At 38.7% G+C, this 21,632-nt stretch overlaps 1 protein-coding gene across 1 annotated transcript; it reads left to right on the top strand.

Moving 5' to 3' along the window:
• The first annotated feature begins 594 nt into the window (after positions 1-594).
• LOC139739493 (N-acetylated-alpha-linked acidic dipeptidase 2-like) lies at positions 595-21,018 on the top strand. The gene is made up of 17 exons (XM_071650100.1): positions 595-830; positions 2,480-2,636; positions 4,033-4,161; positions 5,159-5,287; positions 5,696-5,885; positions 7,286-7,376; positions 8,243-8,332; positions 9,478-9,563; positions 10,464-10,583; positions 11,031-11,113; positions 11,855-11,986; positions 13,269-13,348; positions 14,451-14,544; positions 15,050-15,302; positions 16,410-16,491; positions 17,636-17,728; positions 20,823-21,018. Exons 1-17 carry the CDS (start codon positions 595-597, stop codon positions 21,016-21,018), a joined length of 2,241 nt encoding a protein of 746 aa, XP_071506201.1.
• The last annotated feature ends 614 nt before the right edge of the window (positions 21,019-21,632 follow it).

Below are 21,632 nucleotides of genomic sequence, written 5' to 3'. Positions count from 1 at the left end.
GGTAATCAGGCATCTGGAGTGATAACACTGCTCTTCCAGAGGGAACCTGCCATAAAATGATACCTTCGTATAACCACGGATCATGTTTTCATACATCTGAGTTGACCGGAACATTGTGGGTGAAAACAATGTGTCCATAGGATGCAAGCACTCGGCCGGATTCAAACTGTGAACCTCCCTTCGAACATGTCGAAAGTCAACATTCGAAGGTAAGCCTGGAACTGGCACAACGAGGCTTGAGGTGGTGGTGTTATGTAACAATGCTGTCTTATTTAACCAGGGCAATCGGGTATCTCCAGTATTAGCACAGTTCTCCCACTGCGAGCCGGCCATTACCATTTATACCCTATCAAAACGAGTGATTATTTCACACACCTGGGTCGAACGGGGACATCGTGGGTAAAAAACACTGTGTCCTTACAAGGAGGCCTGGTCCATACGATGTAAGCACTCATTTCTAAACTGGAGTCTCGAGTTCGCTAATCGTCAAGAGTGTATTATGCTGTACCACAGTTTGGCACCGACGAAGTAGAGTGATTAGTTGCTTCTTCTACACGTTTTGAGATAGACACATTTTAATAGTGAAATAACATCATGCATGACAGCAGGAGCAGTTTAAGCGATATCAAGATTATCCAAGGCAACAATATTCTCTTCGTTTACATAATCTGGATTGTCGTTGCCTTGATCCTCTTCGCCATCGGTATTCTGATAGGTCACTTCGGGATCGCAGACGATGCTTGTCCCTCCCTCTCCGTCGTCGAAAATGTGGACATCGGACAGCTGATGATCGACGAATGCGGTGCGGAAAACATAGAAAATAACTTGAGGTTGGTCCGTGAGGTAGTGTGCTGTCAGAAGAATTTTGCTCATGAATAGCTGCCCCAGTGGTTATTACTGTTATTTTTATTCTGTTAAATCAAGTCCCTTTGAACATTCATACTCTAGCTAGCTGCTCGTTCCCCGAACAAGCTATATGAAGAAGTCTTGATATTGCATTAGAATATGTTGATTATACTTATTATCATCACTGTCATGACCTATATCATTGTGAGTTGTAGAGTTCTTTGAAATGATGTCATTCATTTCTTTAGGTGTTCTCCATATGAACTATTATCATGATTTGAATCTCACAAAGGAATCTGCAAAGATAGGGAGTGTCGATTCGTGCTGCCAAGGTACAGACTCAATTAATTAACCAAGTATACAATCGGCGAAGTGAGAAGTCAACCATAATTACTGACGGAAATGATATCAAATGAAACCAAGAAATTGTTAAGTAGGGGAATGAAGATATGAGGTATGAGTTTTTCTTCAATTTTGTCTGCCCTCTGTACAAATGAAATTTGTAAGATTGCAATTGCTGCTCTATATTATTAACAAACATGTCGGGAAACAAAGGAACCAGCGGGAATCGAATCTGTCATCTACTGCTTTCCGGCCAGCGACACTACCACCAGGCTATTTCTGGATGCCGGCAGAGACACGTACGATGAACTTGGAACAATAGTTCTAAAATTCCGACATTGTTATTTTATTAAAGTAGTCCAAGGCGGGCAAGGCGGACAACGGTATTTCTGTCATCTACCAAATTATCTGGCTCTCGGTGACAGAAGAATAACATTCAAGAGGGACCAGGTGCTGTTGACATGATTAACAATTATGCACATTGTTTGTTTGTTTGTTTGTTTGTTTGTTTGTTTTTATTCCCTGCTTATCCCCAAGATAGTGTGCCAAACAAAAGCTTTTACTAGTCTGGCTACCCAGGCCTACATAATAATCCTTACCTGAGTGCAAATGTAAGCAATTATCTGATGTTCCCGAATTTGTTACCCTTGTCACACAAGAAAATGGCAGCAGTTGTGGTCTAATAAACATCCAAGCTCTCCTTGAATCTGGGCATAAACCTTTTCCTTTTCCTCCATCATGTAAACAAGTATTTTGGTATATTCCGCTAGTATAAATATAATACCGCATGGTACACAGCAAGGACGCTCTCCTCTATTGAAACACACTGGAACAGGAGATAATTGACAATTCATTTTATACATTATCAAATGACAAATTAGAGTGGCTAACGCCATCTATCTCCCATGTTATGATCATGCTCGGCGTGACACATTATTTACACTAGTTATGTAACACTTACAACATTTCTCAAAATACCTGAATTAAGAAGTGTTAGTAGACCCCGAAGATCTTACCTCCCCCCCCCCCAAAAAAAAAAAAAAAATTCATGTACATCGTGGCAGAAATGAAATACCACTTGCGAGAAACGTTGTCAATATCATACACTTATTGTGTATCGTTTCTTGACATGCGAAGAACTTCTCATCAGCCAAACTGACATGAACTTTCTTGACCTTCTGCGGTTCCTGTTTGATGGGATGTAACATAGATTTGAGTGTAAATGGAACATGTTTTCAAACTATTAAAAAAAAGCACAGAGCAGCTATTTGTATTCTGCGGTGTTTTGCAGAGACTTAACCAGCCGTCCTCACATGGCGGGAACTGCAGCGGAAAAGGAGAATGCTGAGAAGCTGGTAGAGCAATGGAGGAGTTACGGATTCGATTCGGTTCGGTTACTCGACTACAAGGTTCTTCTAGCCTACCCGGATAAGGATAATCCGAACAAAGTAAGACACTCGAAAATCTGTATGCAACCATTCCCTTTGCTCTAGTTGTTTTCTTTTTAATCATTAAACATTTATATAGAAGAACCACGGTAACAAATGATAGCGCCTTTTGGAATCAAGCTCTTCATATATATATATATATATATATATATATATATATATAAACATATGCGAGCTTACCTACGGAGAGCAACAAAAAAAAAAAGGCAAGGGAAAAAAATCAATCATAATAATATTGTACACAACGAGGATGATGACGTTTGGTGTCGGGATGTGAAACTCTATTTCGGGAAAGTAAGAAGCTCCTCGACATCATTGTGACAATTGTGGCAATGATAAAATAGTAATCAGGAGATTGTTGCTTTTAGTCCTACCCAAGCATGTATGCCTTTCATTTTCATTTATTTATCATAGCTTCTACAAAAAACAATGAATAATCGATGATTGTTTGCCTCGATGAAGTGTGATTTGTCAATTTAGTTGCAGTGGGCATACGCGAGCAATAGGATAGTCATGATCGCGAGATATCGCACCATTTGTGGGTTTTTTCTTCCATGAGAAGACGATTCTTGGGGATTGTTCTCACATGGGAAAACATTCTTTCTGAAAGATGAAACGAAAACGATGTCAAGCTGGAGATGTGCAGTTTGACTAACAATCAATATAAAGATGATTACTTCCGTTTCCGGGAGTTTATAAAATGTTATTTAGCGGAGGTCTGACAGAGAACTTTAAATCCCTGTGGGATTGGACACTCTAGACATGCTCCCTTCCATGTCTGTTATTATCTGAATCATTTAGGAGCGTTAGATTTGTGACGCGAACATTAAGGCGACAAGTGCGTTGACCGTTCTCCACTTTCCCTGCGTCGTAGTTGTATTGTATTGTCTTGTGTTGTATTGTATTGTATTTATCTTCCGTCATGAAAAGATATACAAACAAAGATTTATTGCATTGCATAAAAATAGACCTTCAACGGAAGGATGACCCTACTCAGCGCTGCTATAGTAACAGCGCTGTTTTATGGAGGGGTCCCTTACATGAGAAATATGAACAAAGCAGTATAAACAGTCACATAAGAAGAAATACAAGCATTCAGAGTGATATTTCAGTTGCAAATTAGCTCTATATAGATTTCCCCGAATACGCAGCCTATACAAACTAAATGGAGCCCCCTATGTCGTTCGTCATCATTGCATCAAGTCTCTGCGTCGTGAATTTGTGCGGACGCTAAAATGACCCACAACTCTTCGCGAAAAACGACGCGATCGATTTTTATAAACGGTCATGTGCATGAGCAGAACATTTTTTTAAAGCTCCATATTGTTTGCCGAGACAAGTTCGTATGTGCTCTAGGCCTTTTCTTACTCTCTCCGTAATATTGCCCCATTACCAGGTGATGATAACGGAGAATGGAGAGGTTAATTTCACTACGGCTCTGCAAGAGGAGATTCTTCGACCCGAAGATGATCACCCGGATGTCGTCCCACCATTCAATGCCTACTCGGCAAAAGGGGAGCCAGAGGTAAATAAGACTTTTCTGTTCTGAGATTTTTTATTTCATCAGCCGATCTTTCGCCATTTCTTTTGAGAAATAAAAAATCTTAATCTGCTGTGAGCTTATGTGTTTTCCTATGGAATCATTTTACGTCAGTCTTGATTATTTTGCAATAATTGATATGGCTACATGTGATAATGTCCCATTTAAATAATCACTGTGTTTATAAGGGTCATGCAAAATACTTCTCATATATATTTTTATGATAAATAATTATCCAATGAGTTAGAAGTCTTTTCAAGCGAGAAGCAACTTCACACTTAAACTTTAAGATATGAATGAGATCATGGGAACAAAGAATCACAGCGATGACTCTAATAAAACCGTGCGATGTATCAATGTGGCAATTGTTTTGTAGGGTTACTTTTTGGTTTGTTTGTTTGTTTTTCGATTAGAGAAATCTTTAATTGTACTTTGGTCGACAATCGTTTGGTGATCGTGGTTCCCTCTCCGAAGTTGCATGCAAAGGAAGATCGGAGAAGGTGATACAGTTCCATAAGGAAAATTTACGTCACTGCCCTTAACATTCTACCAACTGCATGCAAATCTATCATTAACCAACTTCGAAATAGTGTTTAAAAAATAGTAAAACACTCAAAAATTGTTCTGTTATCTTAACTATTTCTCTAGAGTTCATATCGACATTTTTTTCTTTTTCTTTTTATTGTTATTCCTACGAAGAAGGGTATTTTTCTCCTGCTTGTCAAAGAAATGCATGCACTTTGAAGAAAAATTAGCAAAATGTACACCTTGAAGAATTCATTCTGAAGGACACTACTTACATGTATTTCTTAGTATCACTGTGTTTTCGTTTGACAGTAAATTCAGAATAGCAAGTCAACTGGAGTGCAAAATATTTGAAGATATGCTGAACCTTCTCCATTCGTGCATGTACCAGAGTGAGAAATCGCCGATCCTGCCATAAATGTGATCGATTACTTTCGATGATTCATGCAATGTGCAGGGTCCCCTTGTATACGTAAACTACGCACGGTCAGAAGACTTCGACTGGCTGGCTAAGAATAGGCCTGATATCAACATCACAGGCTGCATCGCCATTGCTAGATACGGAAAGGTGTTTCGCGGGAATAAGGTAAAAGAGAAAGACTCAATTGTGTTTCTGTCACTATTACTGTGGTTTTTCTTTTTAAACTCTTATTTAGTTTGACTCCGTTGTGCTTATGGTTCTGCTCATCGAAAGAAATTCGGAAATTGTTGAAAGTCACATATAAACCACGTACACCTGTCTGAGACGAATGTAATGTTCACATTTGTTTTTACGCCATATTTGATTATTCAGTTACTCTAGAAGTCATCATTCCTTTGTAATTTATCTGGTTTTGATCATGTTCTTATTAACTAGTTCTTTTTGAATTATTATGATATGTCATTCATTTTGGCTGCATGTGTCTGTAATGTTTTTCTTTGGTTCATGTAAGTCACATTTTAATCTAACCAACGTCAAGCTGGTTAGATCATTACCATGTACGCTCCTCTGTAGGTGCTAAACGCACAGACAGCAGGAGCCGTTGGTATCATCCTGTATTCCGATCCCGCCGATTACGCGATCGATGGAGACATATCGGTCTATCCGGATAATTGGTGGCTGCCGGATACCGGAACACAGCGTGGAAACGTTCACGTCAGTGATGCTAAGGGCGATCCGGTTACACCCGGGTATCCGGCGAAACGTACGTATATTTTATGCGCTCGTGATATAGGGCACATGAACTTAAAGGGGATGGCTAGTAACTGATCAGTGGGAATCAGTGGGAATGCTGGGGATGATTGTTCCAATCCTTGTGGGATTCATTTAAGAGTACATTATAATATATCAGTGACGGGGCGATCGTTAACGATCGCCCCGTCACTGTACAGGCATGCTAATCTGAAAACATCAAACTGCACATTACTTGAATATGAGACCATTCTGAAGCAAATAATTTTCACACAACAATAGATATTTAATGTACTCTTAAATGAATCCCACAAGGATTGGAACAATCATCCTCCAGCATTCCCACTGATTCCCACTGATCAGTTACTAGCCATCCCCTTTAACAATGATAACTGATGATGTAATGAATCGCGTGAAGAGTGGTTCATAATTAGCTGCATCTTAATGGAAAAAAAATTACACACAACAAAATGGGTAAGGGAAATCTTTCAATCTGATTGGTTAATTGCCATGTGATAATTTTTAACTGACTGCATGGATATTTTCCTTTGAGTTATGCCATTTTCCATACCCATGTATCCTGTAAACCAGGCAGCGCACAGTTTAGCTGTATATATTTCAGGGAATTTTCGGTCAATTTTATAAAACAGATGACCTCCAGGTTCATTCGTTTGTTTGTTGTTGTTTTTTTTTTTGAGGGTTGGTGTATCCGCAACAATTATCTGATCACGGTCTTCTTCCTCGTATATGGGTTCAAACAATTCAGAGATACTTTGTGTACACCATTCATTCACAGATCATTGAAAAGTGACAATTGACCATCTATAAAATAATCGCATCTGCAACCCCAACACCACTTACTGTTTAGCGCGACACATGATATACATGTAGCATATTCACCGACAATGGTTAATATCAAGATATTTATCGGGTTCGAGGCAGAGCAATGAAGTTTCGATTGGAAAACGTAGAGTCAATGTCGATGAAATCTTAACGCTTGAACAGAACATATATGTATGGAATGGAATGAATGTCCTCCCAACAAAAAATGAATAACAACAACAGAGAAATAAACAAACAAGCAAGCAAACCATTGAACTCCACAAAAAATGAATGGGTGCATTTCGTGAATCGTGCTGTCAGATATATATATTTTTTTCTGACAAACTGCTATAAGTTACCGAAATCCTTGCATCTGTTTGGCTGCGAGCAAATTAATTGTCCTACAAGTTTGTCGACCAAAACACTTCATAAAATGCCCCTCCGAATGGTGCATTAGACAGGTTAACATCAAACTTCAGAACATTGAGAGACTTAATAACCCATCTTCTGTTATCATCTTACCATTGAACCAAATATTGCATAAAATCAACTACACTTATCGTACATCACCCTCACTTCTCAATCCCGCAGCCTACATGTTCCGCATCCGTGAGGAGGAGACGGCGCTTCCAAAGATTCCAGCCCATCCCATCGGCTACGGAGACGCACTGCGTCTGCTGAGGTAGCACCTGCACGATCATGAATCTGTGACGCAAACTGACAGTGCTGCCCGTAGCTGACGCTGTTGCTTGTATTATTCCCACCCTTGTCGTGGATGATAAGCATTGTCAGGAATGATACACGTTGTCATGATTCCTTCTACTACTTGTAGTAATGAACATCAAGTAGAGTATCTTATTTGATTCTTCACTCCCCCCCCCCCCTCTTCTGATAGAGGATGATCGGTTCGTCTTGGAGACACTAGCCTATGAGATCCTCCCAAACTAACTTTAACCCTTTGCTGTGACATGACTTTGGACGGTGTATACAACGCTATGGGGGTTTCCTTGAAAATCAACACTCAGAACACATATAAGGATATTCAATTTGATCCTGCAAGATTTTAAAATTATCCTAGACTCTACACTTGTCCCGTCCAGTTCTCACAGGCAGTTACTTAAACTAGCCTTTGCCAGGTGTGCAGACAGAAAATTCTGGGATCTCCGTGATGCAAAACTGACAGTACCGTATTTTTCTTTTACTTTTAAAATGTGAAGGTGTGAGTAAATTACTTGTCTTGGGGAATATTATGGAAAGCACCTAAGTCCTATCACTTGAGTGCAATCGTGTTTTACACATTTTCTATACTCCTCTTACGTACACGATTTTCCAGATTTGAGGTGAAAACTTCAGGCCGAACACACTGACCATTCCTTATTCGTTGGACTAATTAGGAAAAAAACCACAACAAACAAACTATGGCTGGGATAGATGAACGGCTTCACTCCATTGGATGGCGTAATGATTTCGCATGTAATGACTAGTCTTTGTCGTGTCGGTGTTCAGCCTTCTTTTGTCCTTTCCCGCCTCCGTCCTTCTCTTGTACAGCGAGATGACTGGGGACGAAGTGCCGAGAGACTGGCGAGGAAGCCTAGACGTCACCTACCGATTCGGGCCCGGGTTTGCCAACCCAGATAGGTGAGTGTCCATCAGGATGTGCTAAGAAGTGTAAAAGACGATTGCGAGATTTTATGGTGGCCCTGAAGTACGCTCGACAAGAGGTCATGTGCGGCGTTAATTTTGCGACCAGGTCGCGAAATTCGCGATTTGGGACGACAAATTCGTGACTCGGGACGCGAATTTCATGACCCGGGACACGAACTTCGCGACCGGGGACGCAAAATTCGCGTCCTGTGGTCCAAAGTCGCGAATTTCGTGACCACAGGACGCGAATTTTGCGTCCCCGGTTGCCAAGTTCGTGTCCCCGGTCGCCAAGTTTGTGTCCCGGGTCACGTACTTCAGGACCACCATAAGATTTAGACCTGCGACGCGAACACTTAGGCAACGCAGTATCTATTGGGTTGAACAATGGAAACAGCTGTCTCGCACATGTGCGGAACAACATTTCATAGCCTTTTAGCGTTGTCTCTAGCACTCGCGTCGCAGATCTAAAGTTCGTTAATGGTAAAAGGAGACCGGATGGGCCATCTAATTGTTTTGGAGAAGTCTGCGCCTTTGAATGTTTCTATAACAGATATCTGGCGCCATACAAATGCTGTGGATCATCACCATCACCAGTTATTAAAGGCTGCCCCTCTCCTTCGGACTGTGATCGTGTTGGATGGTGAAATTAATCCCAAACGTCGGTTGTCGTGTATGAAAAAGAAAAATGAATAAATCACTCTGAAGGATGACACGACATTCAGTCTAAAGCTCAACTCAACGTAGCAAAAGATGTAATCATCATAAAAATCATCATGGTGTATGAGATTGATTTCTTCAACTCAAGCAAATTCTTGCGTTGAGTTGTGTTTAGTGCAACTGATAGACAACGTCCCCTATATCGACGTAAATATGTAGTATTCAAGTGGTAGCCAAGAAGAAGAAGAAGAAGAAGAAGAAGAAGAAAAGAAAACTTGCCCTGTCCGTTGATCAGAAGGTCATAGGTTCGAATACACCAAGAGTATGTATGCCAATGATTGTTTTAGTCATGGTTTGCCTATACTACGTGTACTAAAACGCTAATTAATACGGTGCTTGTTTATATACGTCGATGTAAGGCAATTTATCAATCAAGGATTAATTCGTTGTTTACTAACTTAAACGCTTGATTTGTCTAAAAGGAAGGTAAAGATGAGTATTCACACCTCAAGGGAGATTCGAACCACCTATGACGTCATTGGTATCATCAAGGGAGCAGTCGAACCAGGTGAGTGGGGTTCAGGCTCTATCTTGCCGTGAAATCACTTCGTCATAAAACACTCAACACTAACCGTTTGATCGCCACTACAGCAAAAACGCACAAAATTCCGAAAACGGGTGAAACCAATTCCACTGTCTCAAGAAGAGTTTTCCAACAGATGTGGAAATAAATAAATTTGATTTTGAAAAACTGTCTAGGCTACTGATTTGCCGATCAAAAGTAATAGAGCAGAGCAGAAGTGAGGCGAAGTAAAGCAAAATGATGACGTTCCCAGATAAATCGCTCGTTTTACAAGTCTCCATCTTGTCTTATAGTTGTTCTTTTTTTTGCAAATGGTATCGTTTTTGCTAGACAGCCCTGCATTTACATTGGTCATTTAACTCAAACTACAGACTTTCGTCGTTTGTCATGAGGTATAGTCCATACTTGATTTCAAGACTATATGGTATTCACTTATTCTTTGTATGAAGAAATTGACACAAATTTCATTCAGTAGATCATGTATAGGTTGACAAACTCAACTATGAGGTATTTGACCATTATTCTGTGCCAGGGAATTTCGACAGTACGTACAACGCTGTGGGCTTTCCAAGAGTGGGCCAATCAGCACTCACAACGATTAATAAGTTAAACCCTGCCTTTGAGGATTTCGCATCAGCCCTTTATGACAAGAAGAGAGCCTTCTCGATGTCTGTTCATACATTGACGTCATAATTTGTCGTCTCTAATCGACGTTAATTAACCACTTGTGTCCTTACCACAACGTTTAGTATGAATGATATACGCTTTAATCAACTGAAGAAATCCCAGCAAGACAATTTCTAACAGTCTGCATAAACAAGTGTACTCAGTACTATAGTTATACTAAAAGGCCATAATAGTAGCCCATTTTCTACCTATACCAAGATCGGTATGTGCTGCTAGGCAACCACAGAGACGCTTGGGTGTACGGGGCCGTGGACCCGTCCAGTGGCACAGCGGTCCTCATGGAGAGCGCGCGTGTCTACGGCGAGATGCTGAAGAAAAGTACGTTCTAGCATTGTTCTCCTTCGTGTTTTCCGTACTTTGAAAGGTCTATAAAGGTATTAACCTACATTTAAAAGTAATTTTAGTAGTTTATGTGAACATTGTCACTTGCACTGAAAACAATTAACGCAACTCGATCCTCGAAAATACATGTAGGTAAAGTTCCTATAGGTATGATGATAGGGATCATGCACGACACTTTTCCGCTTACAAAGTGCCGTTACACTCAGAAATTAAAATGAATAATATGCTTCTTCCAACGAAACTTCGCAGATCATCCATCCCTTTTCACGTCAGTGACACTAAATTAGCATAATTATGCTGACAAGCAACCGGTCTTCTGAAAGAGTTGTTAAGAAGTTTGATGTTGGCTCTCGACGCACGTTGAAGTTAGCGAATGGTCATCTATTCGCTTTAATTTTCTCTTCCTTCTAAATCATCTTTAAGACTGGCGCCCTCGGCGGACGGTGATGTTCTGCAGCTGGGGAGCTGAAGAGTACGGCCTCATCGGATCCACTGAGTTCGTAGAGGTGAGAATGGCTAAAAGTTACCCGTGTTACATTCTACGGACATGTTAGTTTGACGGAAAAGAGCAAAACTGAAGATTTAGCGACAAACTCATGCTGCGAAAACTATAGCCTTCATTCAGAGGTCGATTCATCTATTATTGGACTGAATATCAGAAAGTATAGGCCCTACAAAGTATTTCAGTACGTCCTATTCTAAGGGTGATTCAAAATCACTTGAAAGTAAAGGTTTTTTTTTCGAATAACCATAAAGAGGGTTAAGAATCATTTTATAAGAAAAATATTAAGTTTTTTTCTGTGGGGAATTCAAAAAATTTGCCATGCCCAACAAATGTAATGTCATACAATATTGTACCCCTCACTCATTTCCATAAATCATCACATTGCATCGTTCATTTTGAAAGAAACAAATGACCTTTTTAAATGTATTTCGTATATTATTTACTGTTCTTCTGTTCCGGTATTCAAATTCCGTTGTAATGTTTCCCTTTGCATATATCTTTACACCAAGGATTGCTCTGACGACCAGAAAGTTTACCAAGGATTACTTTACGTAATAACAAGAAATGCACGCAAGTTTAACTATCTCTAGTATCTAGTCTACTAGTACCTTATTGGTACAAGCTACCTCATTACCCTGTAGCATCACTCAATTTGAGTATGCTAGTTGCAGACTATCATATCACATCCTTCGACACGGCTGTAACAGTTCAAAATGTCAACTTCTGATATTCCCTGACACAGGAATACCAGAAGGTGCTCGGTGAGCGTGCGGTGGCCTACATTAACACGGACAGCGCTGTGAGAGGAAATTACACCTTCTTCGCCAAGACCACACCCCTCCTACAGAGGGCGCTCTTCGAGGCCACTAAAAAGGTCTGGCTCACATCAACGAATAGCCCATGTCACCAGTATACCGTTTGCAACAAAACCTATCACACCTCAAACTATAAATCGACATGACCTTTACGTTCTCACCTTCAAAGGGAAACACTTCCGGTGACACACCGCCCCGAGTTCAAGTTGCCTTTCTGGAGTAGACGTAAACAAGCATTACGAATATTACATTCAAGTAAGATGTAACAAAAATGCTGCACATCAATTTTGATAGAAGAATATTAGCAAGATCTCTGAAATATTTACAGGCTGCTGTATAAAAACAGATATCAAATGTGTGAATGCAGCAATATCAGTAGAACAAAGCAAGGAAAATCAGACTGTTCAAAATATATGACTCTTTGAAGCTTTAGGATAAAGAAGACATACTACAGACTACAGTTAAAGAAAACAAAACAATGTAAAGAAAATTCAAAATTGTTCACTTTTTTCGCATAATGGTACTTGATTCGCCTCTTTCAGAAGGCAAGGGGAATGATATCACCCTTAATCAACGTAACAAGTCAACAAAATTTCTTTTAAAAAAAAAGAAAATTTGTGGAATTCGCTTTGCATTTTCTTTATTATTGCTCTACGCATGGGGCATCACAAACTGTAGTAGTCTTCTCACCCAGCAGAAATCACTACTTTTGAACGAATTGCCCAATTTCAAAAGTCCAATGGTCACTGATACTGATACTTTATATTCTACTGGTATTGCTGTGTTCACTCAATCCACATGTATATCAAAGTAAACTTGTCCTTAACAATCACATTTTCAACATGCAAAGTAGATGATGTCTATTAACCATGTTAACAGCTTCAAAAGTTACCACATTGGCTTGAACACAAATCTCCCCGATTCTTTTAGAAGACGAAACAAAATGAATCCTGTTCATCAGATTGTTCCAGAGTTACAACAACTCGGTTTGGTTTAATTCGCTTGTTTGCTGTATATAAATGAGATTTATAGTGCAGTATATAAACCATACAGGACTCAACACTAACTTTTTCTCTGGTGGCACAGTCGGGCCCCGATGAAAATCTTAAAATTTTAAATTCTAGTGGCTCGGGGAAAAATGTATCCGCCCGAAATAAACGGAAACGTAACGATCCGGGTGGTATTTGTGCTGCCCAATCGGACCACCAAAAGATAACCTTTTTGGATATCTGGTGGCCCGACATAAATCTTAAGGTGGCCCAGGGCCGCCGGACCACTACACCGTCCATGTCGAACCCTGCATGAAATCACATTATATAATTGTTGGTGCTTCTTTTCCAGGTTCCTGACGGGGAGACAGGCGAGCAGACAGTCTATGATCTCTGGCGTAGGCGCTTGCCTGGGGGCAACAATCGACCCTAGTGAGAAATTATTTGCCGGGCTGAGGGCTTTTCCTCATAATTACTGGAACGATCACTGTACTAGGGCTTTTTATAGCTCAGTTAGTAGAGCACCGGGCTAGCATACGGAGGTCTCGGGTTCGAACCCCCATAGAATCCCATTTTCTTTGCTCACTTTTTTCATCAATAAATTGCACATTCCGACATATTAATTTGGGTCTTTAGATGTATGACCATTTGTACTTTTAATATCTTTACGTAACTATGAATCTTGGGTGATAAAGAATATTTGTACGGGTATTACAGGTGGCTATCTCGGCATGATGATGATGTTTATTCATTGTTTAATCTTATTGTTCTCTTTTCCTTCTCTTTCCCTTTTTAACTCCCTGGAATACGTTGTTCGTTTAATAAGACTTTTAAGTCCAGAGACTCATACGGTACAAGCTTTGGTCTTTTTTTCCCTACACAGTAGAATGTAAAATTGTCGTTTTTCTTGATTACGACATCATTTTTGTCTTATGCTCTGTCGATAGTATCATTTCATTCATGTTTGAGATGTGGAACAACAATACATCATTTAGAAATATTAAATAATATTGTAAATGTAAAGACGATTAAAAATATAATGTCCACAAGGTAAAATATTGTTGAACTCATAAGAGCAACTAGGATTAACATGTGGTTATTCTGATTGTGCGTATATATTAACAATTACAGTAATTCTATTCAAAGTTCAAAGTTACATTTTTTTTCCACCAGACAAACACAGATATTATATACTATGTATAAGCAAAACACAGTTGTAATGATTGCGAATACGTAATCTAACAATATACATGTGAAGATGAGTAGCAAAATTATTGAACAAAACATAATTATATTTTTTTTTGTATATACTGTACATAATAATGCATAGTAAATATTAGATGAGAATGGAAATGGAAATGGAAACTAAAAAGCAAAGCTTGTACCTTAAGGGACCCTTAGAAAATGCATAAGAATTCAAACGAAAAATGAACAGTGAAGTATGGAAAAATTTCCACAGTGACATTAGGACTCCCCGCGTTAGATGTCCTCAAGAACGCAGCCCCGTATTCACTTTTCACTTTTAATCCTTCAGCGTTCGTGTACTGGGTTCGGGGAGTGACTTCGCCCCTTTCATGTACCGCATTGGTATCCCAGCTACCGACGTCTCCTATTACTACAATGTTGTGGTATGTTCATATTTATGACTTATACTGGCACATTTTTATTCCTTGAAAAAAAGAAGATTATCTAACATGAACATGCAGTTTAATTTCGGATCGACAAAAAACATAACAAAACAAAACATAATGTATGAAAACGAAACAAAAAAACTCCGTTACCATCGGTATTTAGTTTCACTGATCAGAATGCGTGAATGGGAATGTCACATAATCCCTATCTGTTGCGAAATAGACTTCTCAAAGATGTAAGAATTACTTTTAGTATTATTAGTATTACTAGTTGGTAATACTAACCAACTATGTAAATTCAAAAGGAGCCAAATCAGAGAATGGCTGCTGTAGAAAGCATGGTAACAAGAAACATGTTGGGCATTGTTGCTTTCATTGTTAAATATCATTAATAATGACCATAGTTTTGAAGGTCACGAGAGGTTTAAGTTTTAAAGGGTCGAAAATTTGAGATTGTCATTGTAAATAGTTTAAAAGTTTTGCGCTTGCATTTCTGTTTCAGACTATGTCACTTTCCTCGTACCCCGTCTACCACTCTGTATACGAGACGTTTTATCTCGTAAAGACGTTCATCGACTGGAACTTTTGGCGCCACCAGGCCGTTGCCCGAGTGATGTTAGAATTCTCGCGAGATCTCGCGGATTCCGTTGTGCTGCCGTTTGGCTGTATCGACTATGCAGAGAAACTGACGTCGTCGATCGATAATTTGCACAGGGAATATGGAGAAAAGATGGGAGCAAGAAACATAACATTTGGTACGAACAGGCGGTGACGTTTACCGTTCTCTAAACAATCCGAATAGAGGAGATGTTAAGATAAATAATGCTGCATTTCCTATAAGCAATCAATTTGTAAGCCGTTGCAAGGTAAGAAGTAAACCAATTTCAACTTTCACCCCATCGCTACCCTTTGACTATCACCACCCCCTCCCTCCCTTTACACTCCCTCTATGTCCCTTCCCTCTTTCAATCTCTTCCTGTTTGGGTTCTCTTTCGTCATTACAATATCTCTTTTAAGGACTAAGTATTCGTAGTGTTATCGAAAACTCTTATTTACATCACCATACAAACATTCAAACAATACAAAGAAGTTAAACAGTTTTTTTTTTAAAAAGGTCTAGATTTTGACTGCACACTATTTCTTAAAATTTGATTGAAGCTATAGAATTGTTGTCACTACGCAATGTCATTACATTTGACGTCACAAGGGGATTGTCTCTATTTCCATTCAAAGAGAGTGAAACCCCCACATACATTTTGATTGATTGAATAGAGAAATATCAGTAGAATACATCATTGAAAGTTGAGGAAAATAATGTCAATCCGTTCAGAAGTTATGAATTTTTGAAGTTTTGGTGAGGAGATTGCTAAATTAGAAGATTATTACGGATCATGAAATCACATATGCACCACCATATGAAGAAAATATAAAGAAAATTCAAAATTTCTTTCACTTTTCTAGCATAATGAAAGAATACTAGAGTTACCTATTTCAGGAAGTAGGGGGAATGATATTACCCTGCCCTTGACATATTGCAATGAAAAGTCCACGATGTGAACTTTTCATATGAAATAATATTTTTGGAATTTTCTTTAAAAAGTGCTATGATAGTACCTAAAAATGTTAAATGAACAGTTCAAAGAAATAAAAAGGACATTGATTTTGCTAAGAACTGACTTTCAGACGCGGACATGACAAATCTGCATAATTAGTTGAGACGATACAAAAATAAAAAAAAGTACGCACACACACAAAGTGCAAACAATGATGCTCTTCCACGGCATTTCAGACGGTGTCTGGATCGTAATGATGAAGAGACTTCAAAATCTTTGTTTTGTGTTACTTTACTTTGGCTCCCACAGATTACGTGTATTCATCATTGTCCAATTTTACGGCTTCGGCAGAAGAGTTTGAAAACAGTCTCGAGGAGATTGATCTCAGCGAGTAAGCACTTTGAGATTTTCCATAATAATGATAATGATAATGACAATAATAATAATAATAACAATGATAATAATAATAATAGTAATAATAATAATAATGATAATGATAACCAAAACTGAATTCAGCAATTAAGTAATCATTGTAATGAAATATTATCTAGTGAAGTTAAGTCAAGCAGACCAGTAGTTTTCAAGGTTGCTATAATGTAACTGATTATTGGCCTCATGAATAATTAAAACATAATTTTCTAGGTCGAACAAAGTGAAATGTCGTTTTTGTTAATGTTCTTCAAGAATTTTTTTTTTTTGTTGTTCTAAGAATTGTCATATCGAATTAAGATTAATCTCCCGGCAGCAAATGTCTACATTATTTCTTAAACTTCAGTATTTTTTCTTCCTTTCTCAAGCAAAGAAACATGCCTGAAATTATTCGAGTGTTAACACATAGCTAAACTTTGGTTAATGCTAAAGGAAGGTTGAGCAGTGCCAAGGGAGTTGTGATCACTTGACCGTTGGTATATAAAATACACTATATACCATAAGACTGTATTCTTAGCAGTCAGGTGACTTCAAAGTCACGTGCACAAATATTTTGAATTCATTTCACTGTATGAAACCCAAAATTTTGAATTTATTTCACTTTTATATGAAACCCAAAATTGTCCACTTTCAGCTCTTTTTGCATTTTCAAGAAAACATGAAACTAAGGTTATTTGTAGCTACAAAAAATATATCTTATATATTACAATGATGTGATTATTTTCTGCATATCTAGTAAAGCCTGAAACTAGGGTTGGTTAAGCTTAAAAAAGGATGTGAATAGAAAGTTTTCTCGAATAATGTTACAGTAATGTAATTATTATATTACATATACTTCAGATTCAAAGCAGAAAACGTCAGTTGATGATTTTGATATTTATTGGCTACAACTGATCGGATTTCATTTAGAAATTGATCATATGTATATCAATAAGGTGCTCTTTGACATGATCAAGATGTTTGAGATAATTTTTGACAAAATCACTTCACAAGTTTCATCGAGTCAGAATTATAAGGCGGGGACTGCACTAAAAATGACCATGCTGGAATGAACGTTCGATCATTATGGTGAGGTAAAATGAGAGTGATTTTCATTCTTGCGACAGTGCCGGTGCTGTAAGACGGGTCAACGACCAAATGATTCAACTCGAGCGAGCTTTCATCGATCCTGCTGGGCTCCCTAACAGAAAATGGCTTAGGTGAGTGTTTTATATATCTATGCTATGGAACGATAAACCTGTCTTTCTATGCTTGACTCAATTCCTGCAGTCATCTCGATATTTCATAATGAGGTTTTCTGTGTGTGTATTGCGATCTTGACCTCCTTTATATGCCCCCAAAGAAAATAAATTCATTTTTCTTATGCTGTATTTGATTGTCCTCGGTTTTATAGAAAGGTCTGTGCAATAAAGCGCCACGAGACTTGCTATTTATGAAACTACTAGTATAAAGTTTTATTCTTGCGAGAAAAAAAAAGTGGTCATTTACAATGTGCCGTTACAATGCTTATCGTTGCTTATGCCTCTCCGTTTTAAAATGCGCAGTACAAACATTGACAAGTAAACGTGCAAGTACTTCCGGACTTTTAAAGACCAAATAGCGAGGGGATCCACGGAGTGAGCAGGCTTGCTCGATTGTATAATAATATATATATTCGAGAATCCCTTTAAAGGGGATGGCTAGTAACTGATCAGTGGGAATCAGTGGGAATGCTGGGGGATGATTGTTCCAATTCTTGTGGGATTCATTTAAGATTACATTATATATCTATTGCTGTGTGAAAATTATTTGATTCAGAATGGTCTCATATTCAAGTAATGTGCAGTTTATCGTTTCCAGGTTAGCATGCCTGTACAGTGACGGGGCATTAAACTGCACATTACTTGAATATGAGACCGTTCTGAAGCAAATAATTTTCACACAACAATAGATACATAATGTAATCTTAAATGAATCCCACAAGGATTGGAACGATCATCCCCCAGTATTCCCACTGATTCCCACTGATCAGTTACTAGCCATCCCCTTTAAAGGGATGGTATAGTTTCGGATGGGATGAGACTTCAGCTTTCCAACATTTTTTAAGATCATTTTTTGAGATGAAAGGAAAAACATTTGAGGAGAAACATATTATGAAATATGAAAGAACATACGAGGATTTCAATTCAATTCAATTCAATGTTTTATTTCATTTTTCAACAAGAACATATAAACATCACTTCTTCTTTTTTGGTAACAGAAAATCAGGTGCGTAAAACTATGTAGGATGAAAAGAATATGCAATGATTGTAGCACCTTGCAGTAATTACACATTTATCATGAAACTCAAGTGATTTGAAGTAAGTTAACATTATGGATAATTCGAAAAATGGAGGGACCCCCTAAAAAGACAAGGCTTGTAGAATGTGGGCCCCTCAGAAGAAAAACATCAGTTGAAAGCAAAGAGAAGGTCTTGAAGCCCACTAGAGAGACAGATCAACAAAACAGACACATGTACACACGTAAAAACATGAAACGGGACTGAAATAGGAGTAACAGTACAACAGAGAGTTGACTATGAGATGAGACAAAATGAGACAAAACTAACATAACAGTACGAGAACAGAACGGAACAAACAAAACATACAAAAACATTTAGCAGAGACCGCGATCTCGTCGGAAGTATGTCGAGGGAGAGAGAGAGAGAGAGTGACGCGAGAAAGAACAATGTAGGCCTACTAGAGATAGCAGTATTCATCGCATAATCGGGCATCTGATAATCGGGATCCTCGCTTAAATGATATACGCTTCCCAGAAACATTTCCAACGCACGTTATTTTCACTGGATAATCGGGCGGGGACCTCTGATAAACGGGACAATTTTTCTTCAAGCGATCTTTGATTTTGTTAATATTTTACACAAAAAATCTACCAAAATACCACAACAATATTTCAAATATTCCATATCAGTTGTCGTTTACAACAAACTTACAAAGCAAGCTTCGAATTGGTGTGTTTTGACCTCCGTCCATCCATGTACATGCATAGCCACGAAAGCGCCGTGTATAAGTATCCATGCCATTGTAAAGCACATGCCTTCGCGAACATTCTTCTCCCCTACATAAGCAAAGCCATGTGCTCGCTTGCAATTCCTACTCGACTCACATCCAATAAAAAACATGCCTCGCTCAATACAGCCCAGGCTGTGTGCGTTGTTTATTAATCTCAGTCATACCCTCTGAGGGCAAAGTCCATTGTTATCGCGCGCCTTCGTATCTTGTTATCTACTGTCTTTGGTTTCAACTTTCAATACAGCTGTACACTGTGATCTGTGTGTACGTCACAATCTTCCTCAGATGTGACTGGGCAAAAGTTACGTGATTGAAATGAGGGCTATGAACAGTTACGTATTCAGTGAAATGGGGGAGAGTGGGAGGGAGAGCGTGAAAGATGAGAAGGGTTCAATGTATGTGCGAATACGTAACGTTTTATGAATCTAGACTATGAGCTGACATTGATTACGTGTACACGCGTGTTTGACAGAAGAATCGAACCCGGTTGCGATTACTCTACATCATTGCGAGAATGCAGGGAGAGCTGGAGGGTCGCGCCGAGGGGTAGCGTGTTGTGTATTCATGTACATGTACAGTACGTCAGTATGCATGTGTGTGTGTGTGTGCGTGTGCACTACATGTACATGTCATATGCCGTTAGTGTATGGTGAGTACTCATCGCGAAATTGGGCACCTCGCTTAAAGGGGCCGTGTTTGCTACTCCCAACCTGTCCCGATTATGCGATGAATACTGTGTAATAGTGGAAATATCCTAGCTTTATTACATGAGGACGCTGTATAATGATAAGAGAATATATGTAGCAATCTATACGTGGTTCTTTTCTTAGATAAAGGGTTATAACAACTGGTTAATTCAAATCAGTAGAATTATAAGATTGCAGTAGAACAAATTTCAGTTTCCTTTTAAATGAGTATAGAGGGGGCATTTTTGATATCGGAATGCAATGAATTCCAATAACTTGGGCCGGTATGAACAAAATGTGTTCTTGGCTGAAATCGTACGAAGAAAATGTAAATGATATTCATTTACCTTCATTAAAAGTTAATATGATAAGCAGGGGGTTTTTTTTTCATGAGAAATAATGAGACAGTAGAAATCATCCTCGTTTCATTTGTTCGATTACAAAGTATTGTCAATCAGGTGGTTAAATTTTCCTTATTGATGTGGCAATGCGACTTGATGTAGTCCGCCCTCAATAATAACTACGCACTTTCCCTTTTCGTGGTCCTGTTTATTAAGGCATGTCGTGTATGCACCCAGTAGCCTCAATGCATACGCCGGAGACGCCTTTCCGGCCCTGATCGACGCCATGTACCAAATCGACGACGATCCCGACCAGGTCACGAGATGGAAAGCCGTGGAGCAGCAGATGGCCATCATCGCTTTCACCATCCAATCAGCAGCCAGCACTCTGTCTGACGTCACACAGTTTTGAATGGAATCTTGGTTTATTTCGATATATGATAATTATTGCCTCTGGTGATCACAGTGAATATACTCCATTGTACGCAAACATAACATTCTCTGTTATCAAAATATCAATATGGCGTTTGTAAAGGCTTAGCCCAGTTTAGACTGACTAAATCCCAATAAGTTATATATCATAGCATATTTATCGAATTACCATTCTGCTCGAAGATTTTAAAAATGTTGTAAACTACAAAAATTGCATTTTCATTTGTACCTACTTTTTGTTTACACGTGTATTTATGAAGAACTTAAACGCTAAATGAAAGCAAGAGATTATTAAGCAGAGGGGTGACGCCGGGTTGAGGTGTGAGTTTTCTTCAGTTTGTCTCCGCTGCTAAGAAAGCAGTAGATGAAACGCTTAATTTCCACTGGTTTCTTTATTGTTCCGACATATATATTAAAAATGCAGATCAGTAGTTGCGGTCTTACAAATTTCGTTTTATAAGAGAAATCTCATACCTAAATCTTCACCCCTCTGCTTTACAATCTCTTGCTTTCGTTTAATATGACTTGTCCGCCTTGGACTTTATGTAACATATATGTCAGAATTTCTGACCTTGGGTATTTGTTTCAAGTTCA

This window comes from Diadema antillarum, unplaced genomic scaffold (genome assembly GCF_040938485.1).
Source record: "Diadema antillarum isolate AM-2024a unplaced genomic scaffold, OU_Dant_1.0 scf00000029, whole genome shotgun sequence".
Taxonomy (NCBI): Eukaryota; Metazoa; Echinodermata; class Echinoidea; order Diadematoida; family Diadematidae; genus Diadema; species Diadema antillarum.
Note: the sequence above shows the minus strand (reverse complement) of the source record. Positions and strands in the feature narration are given on the sequence as shown.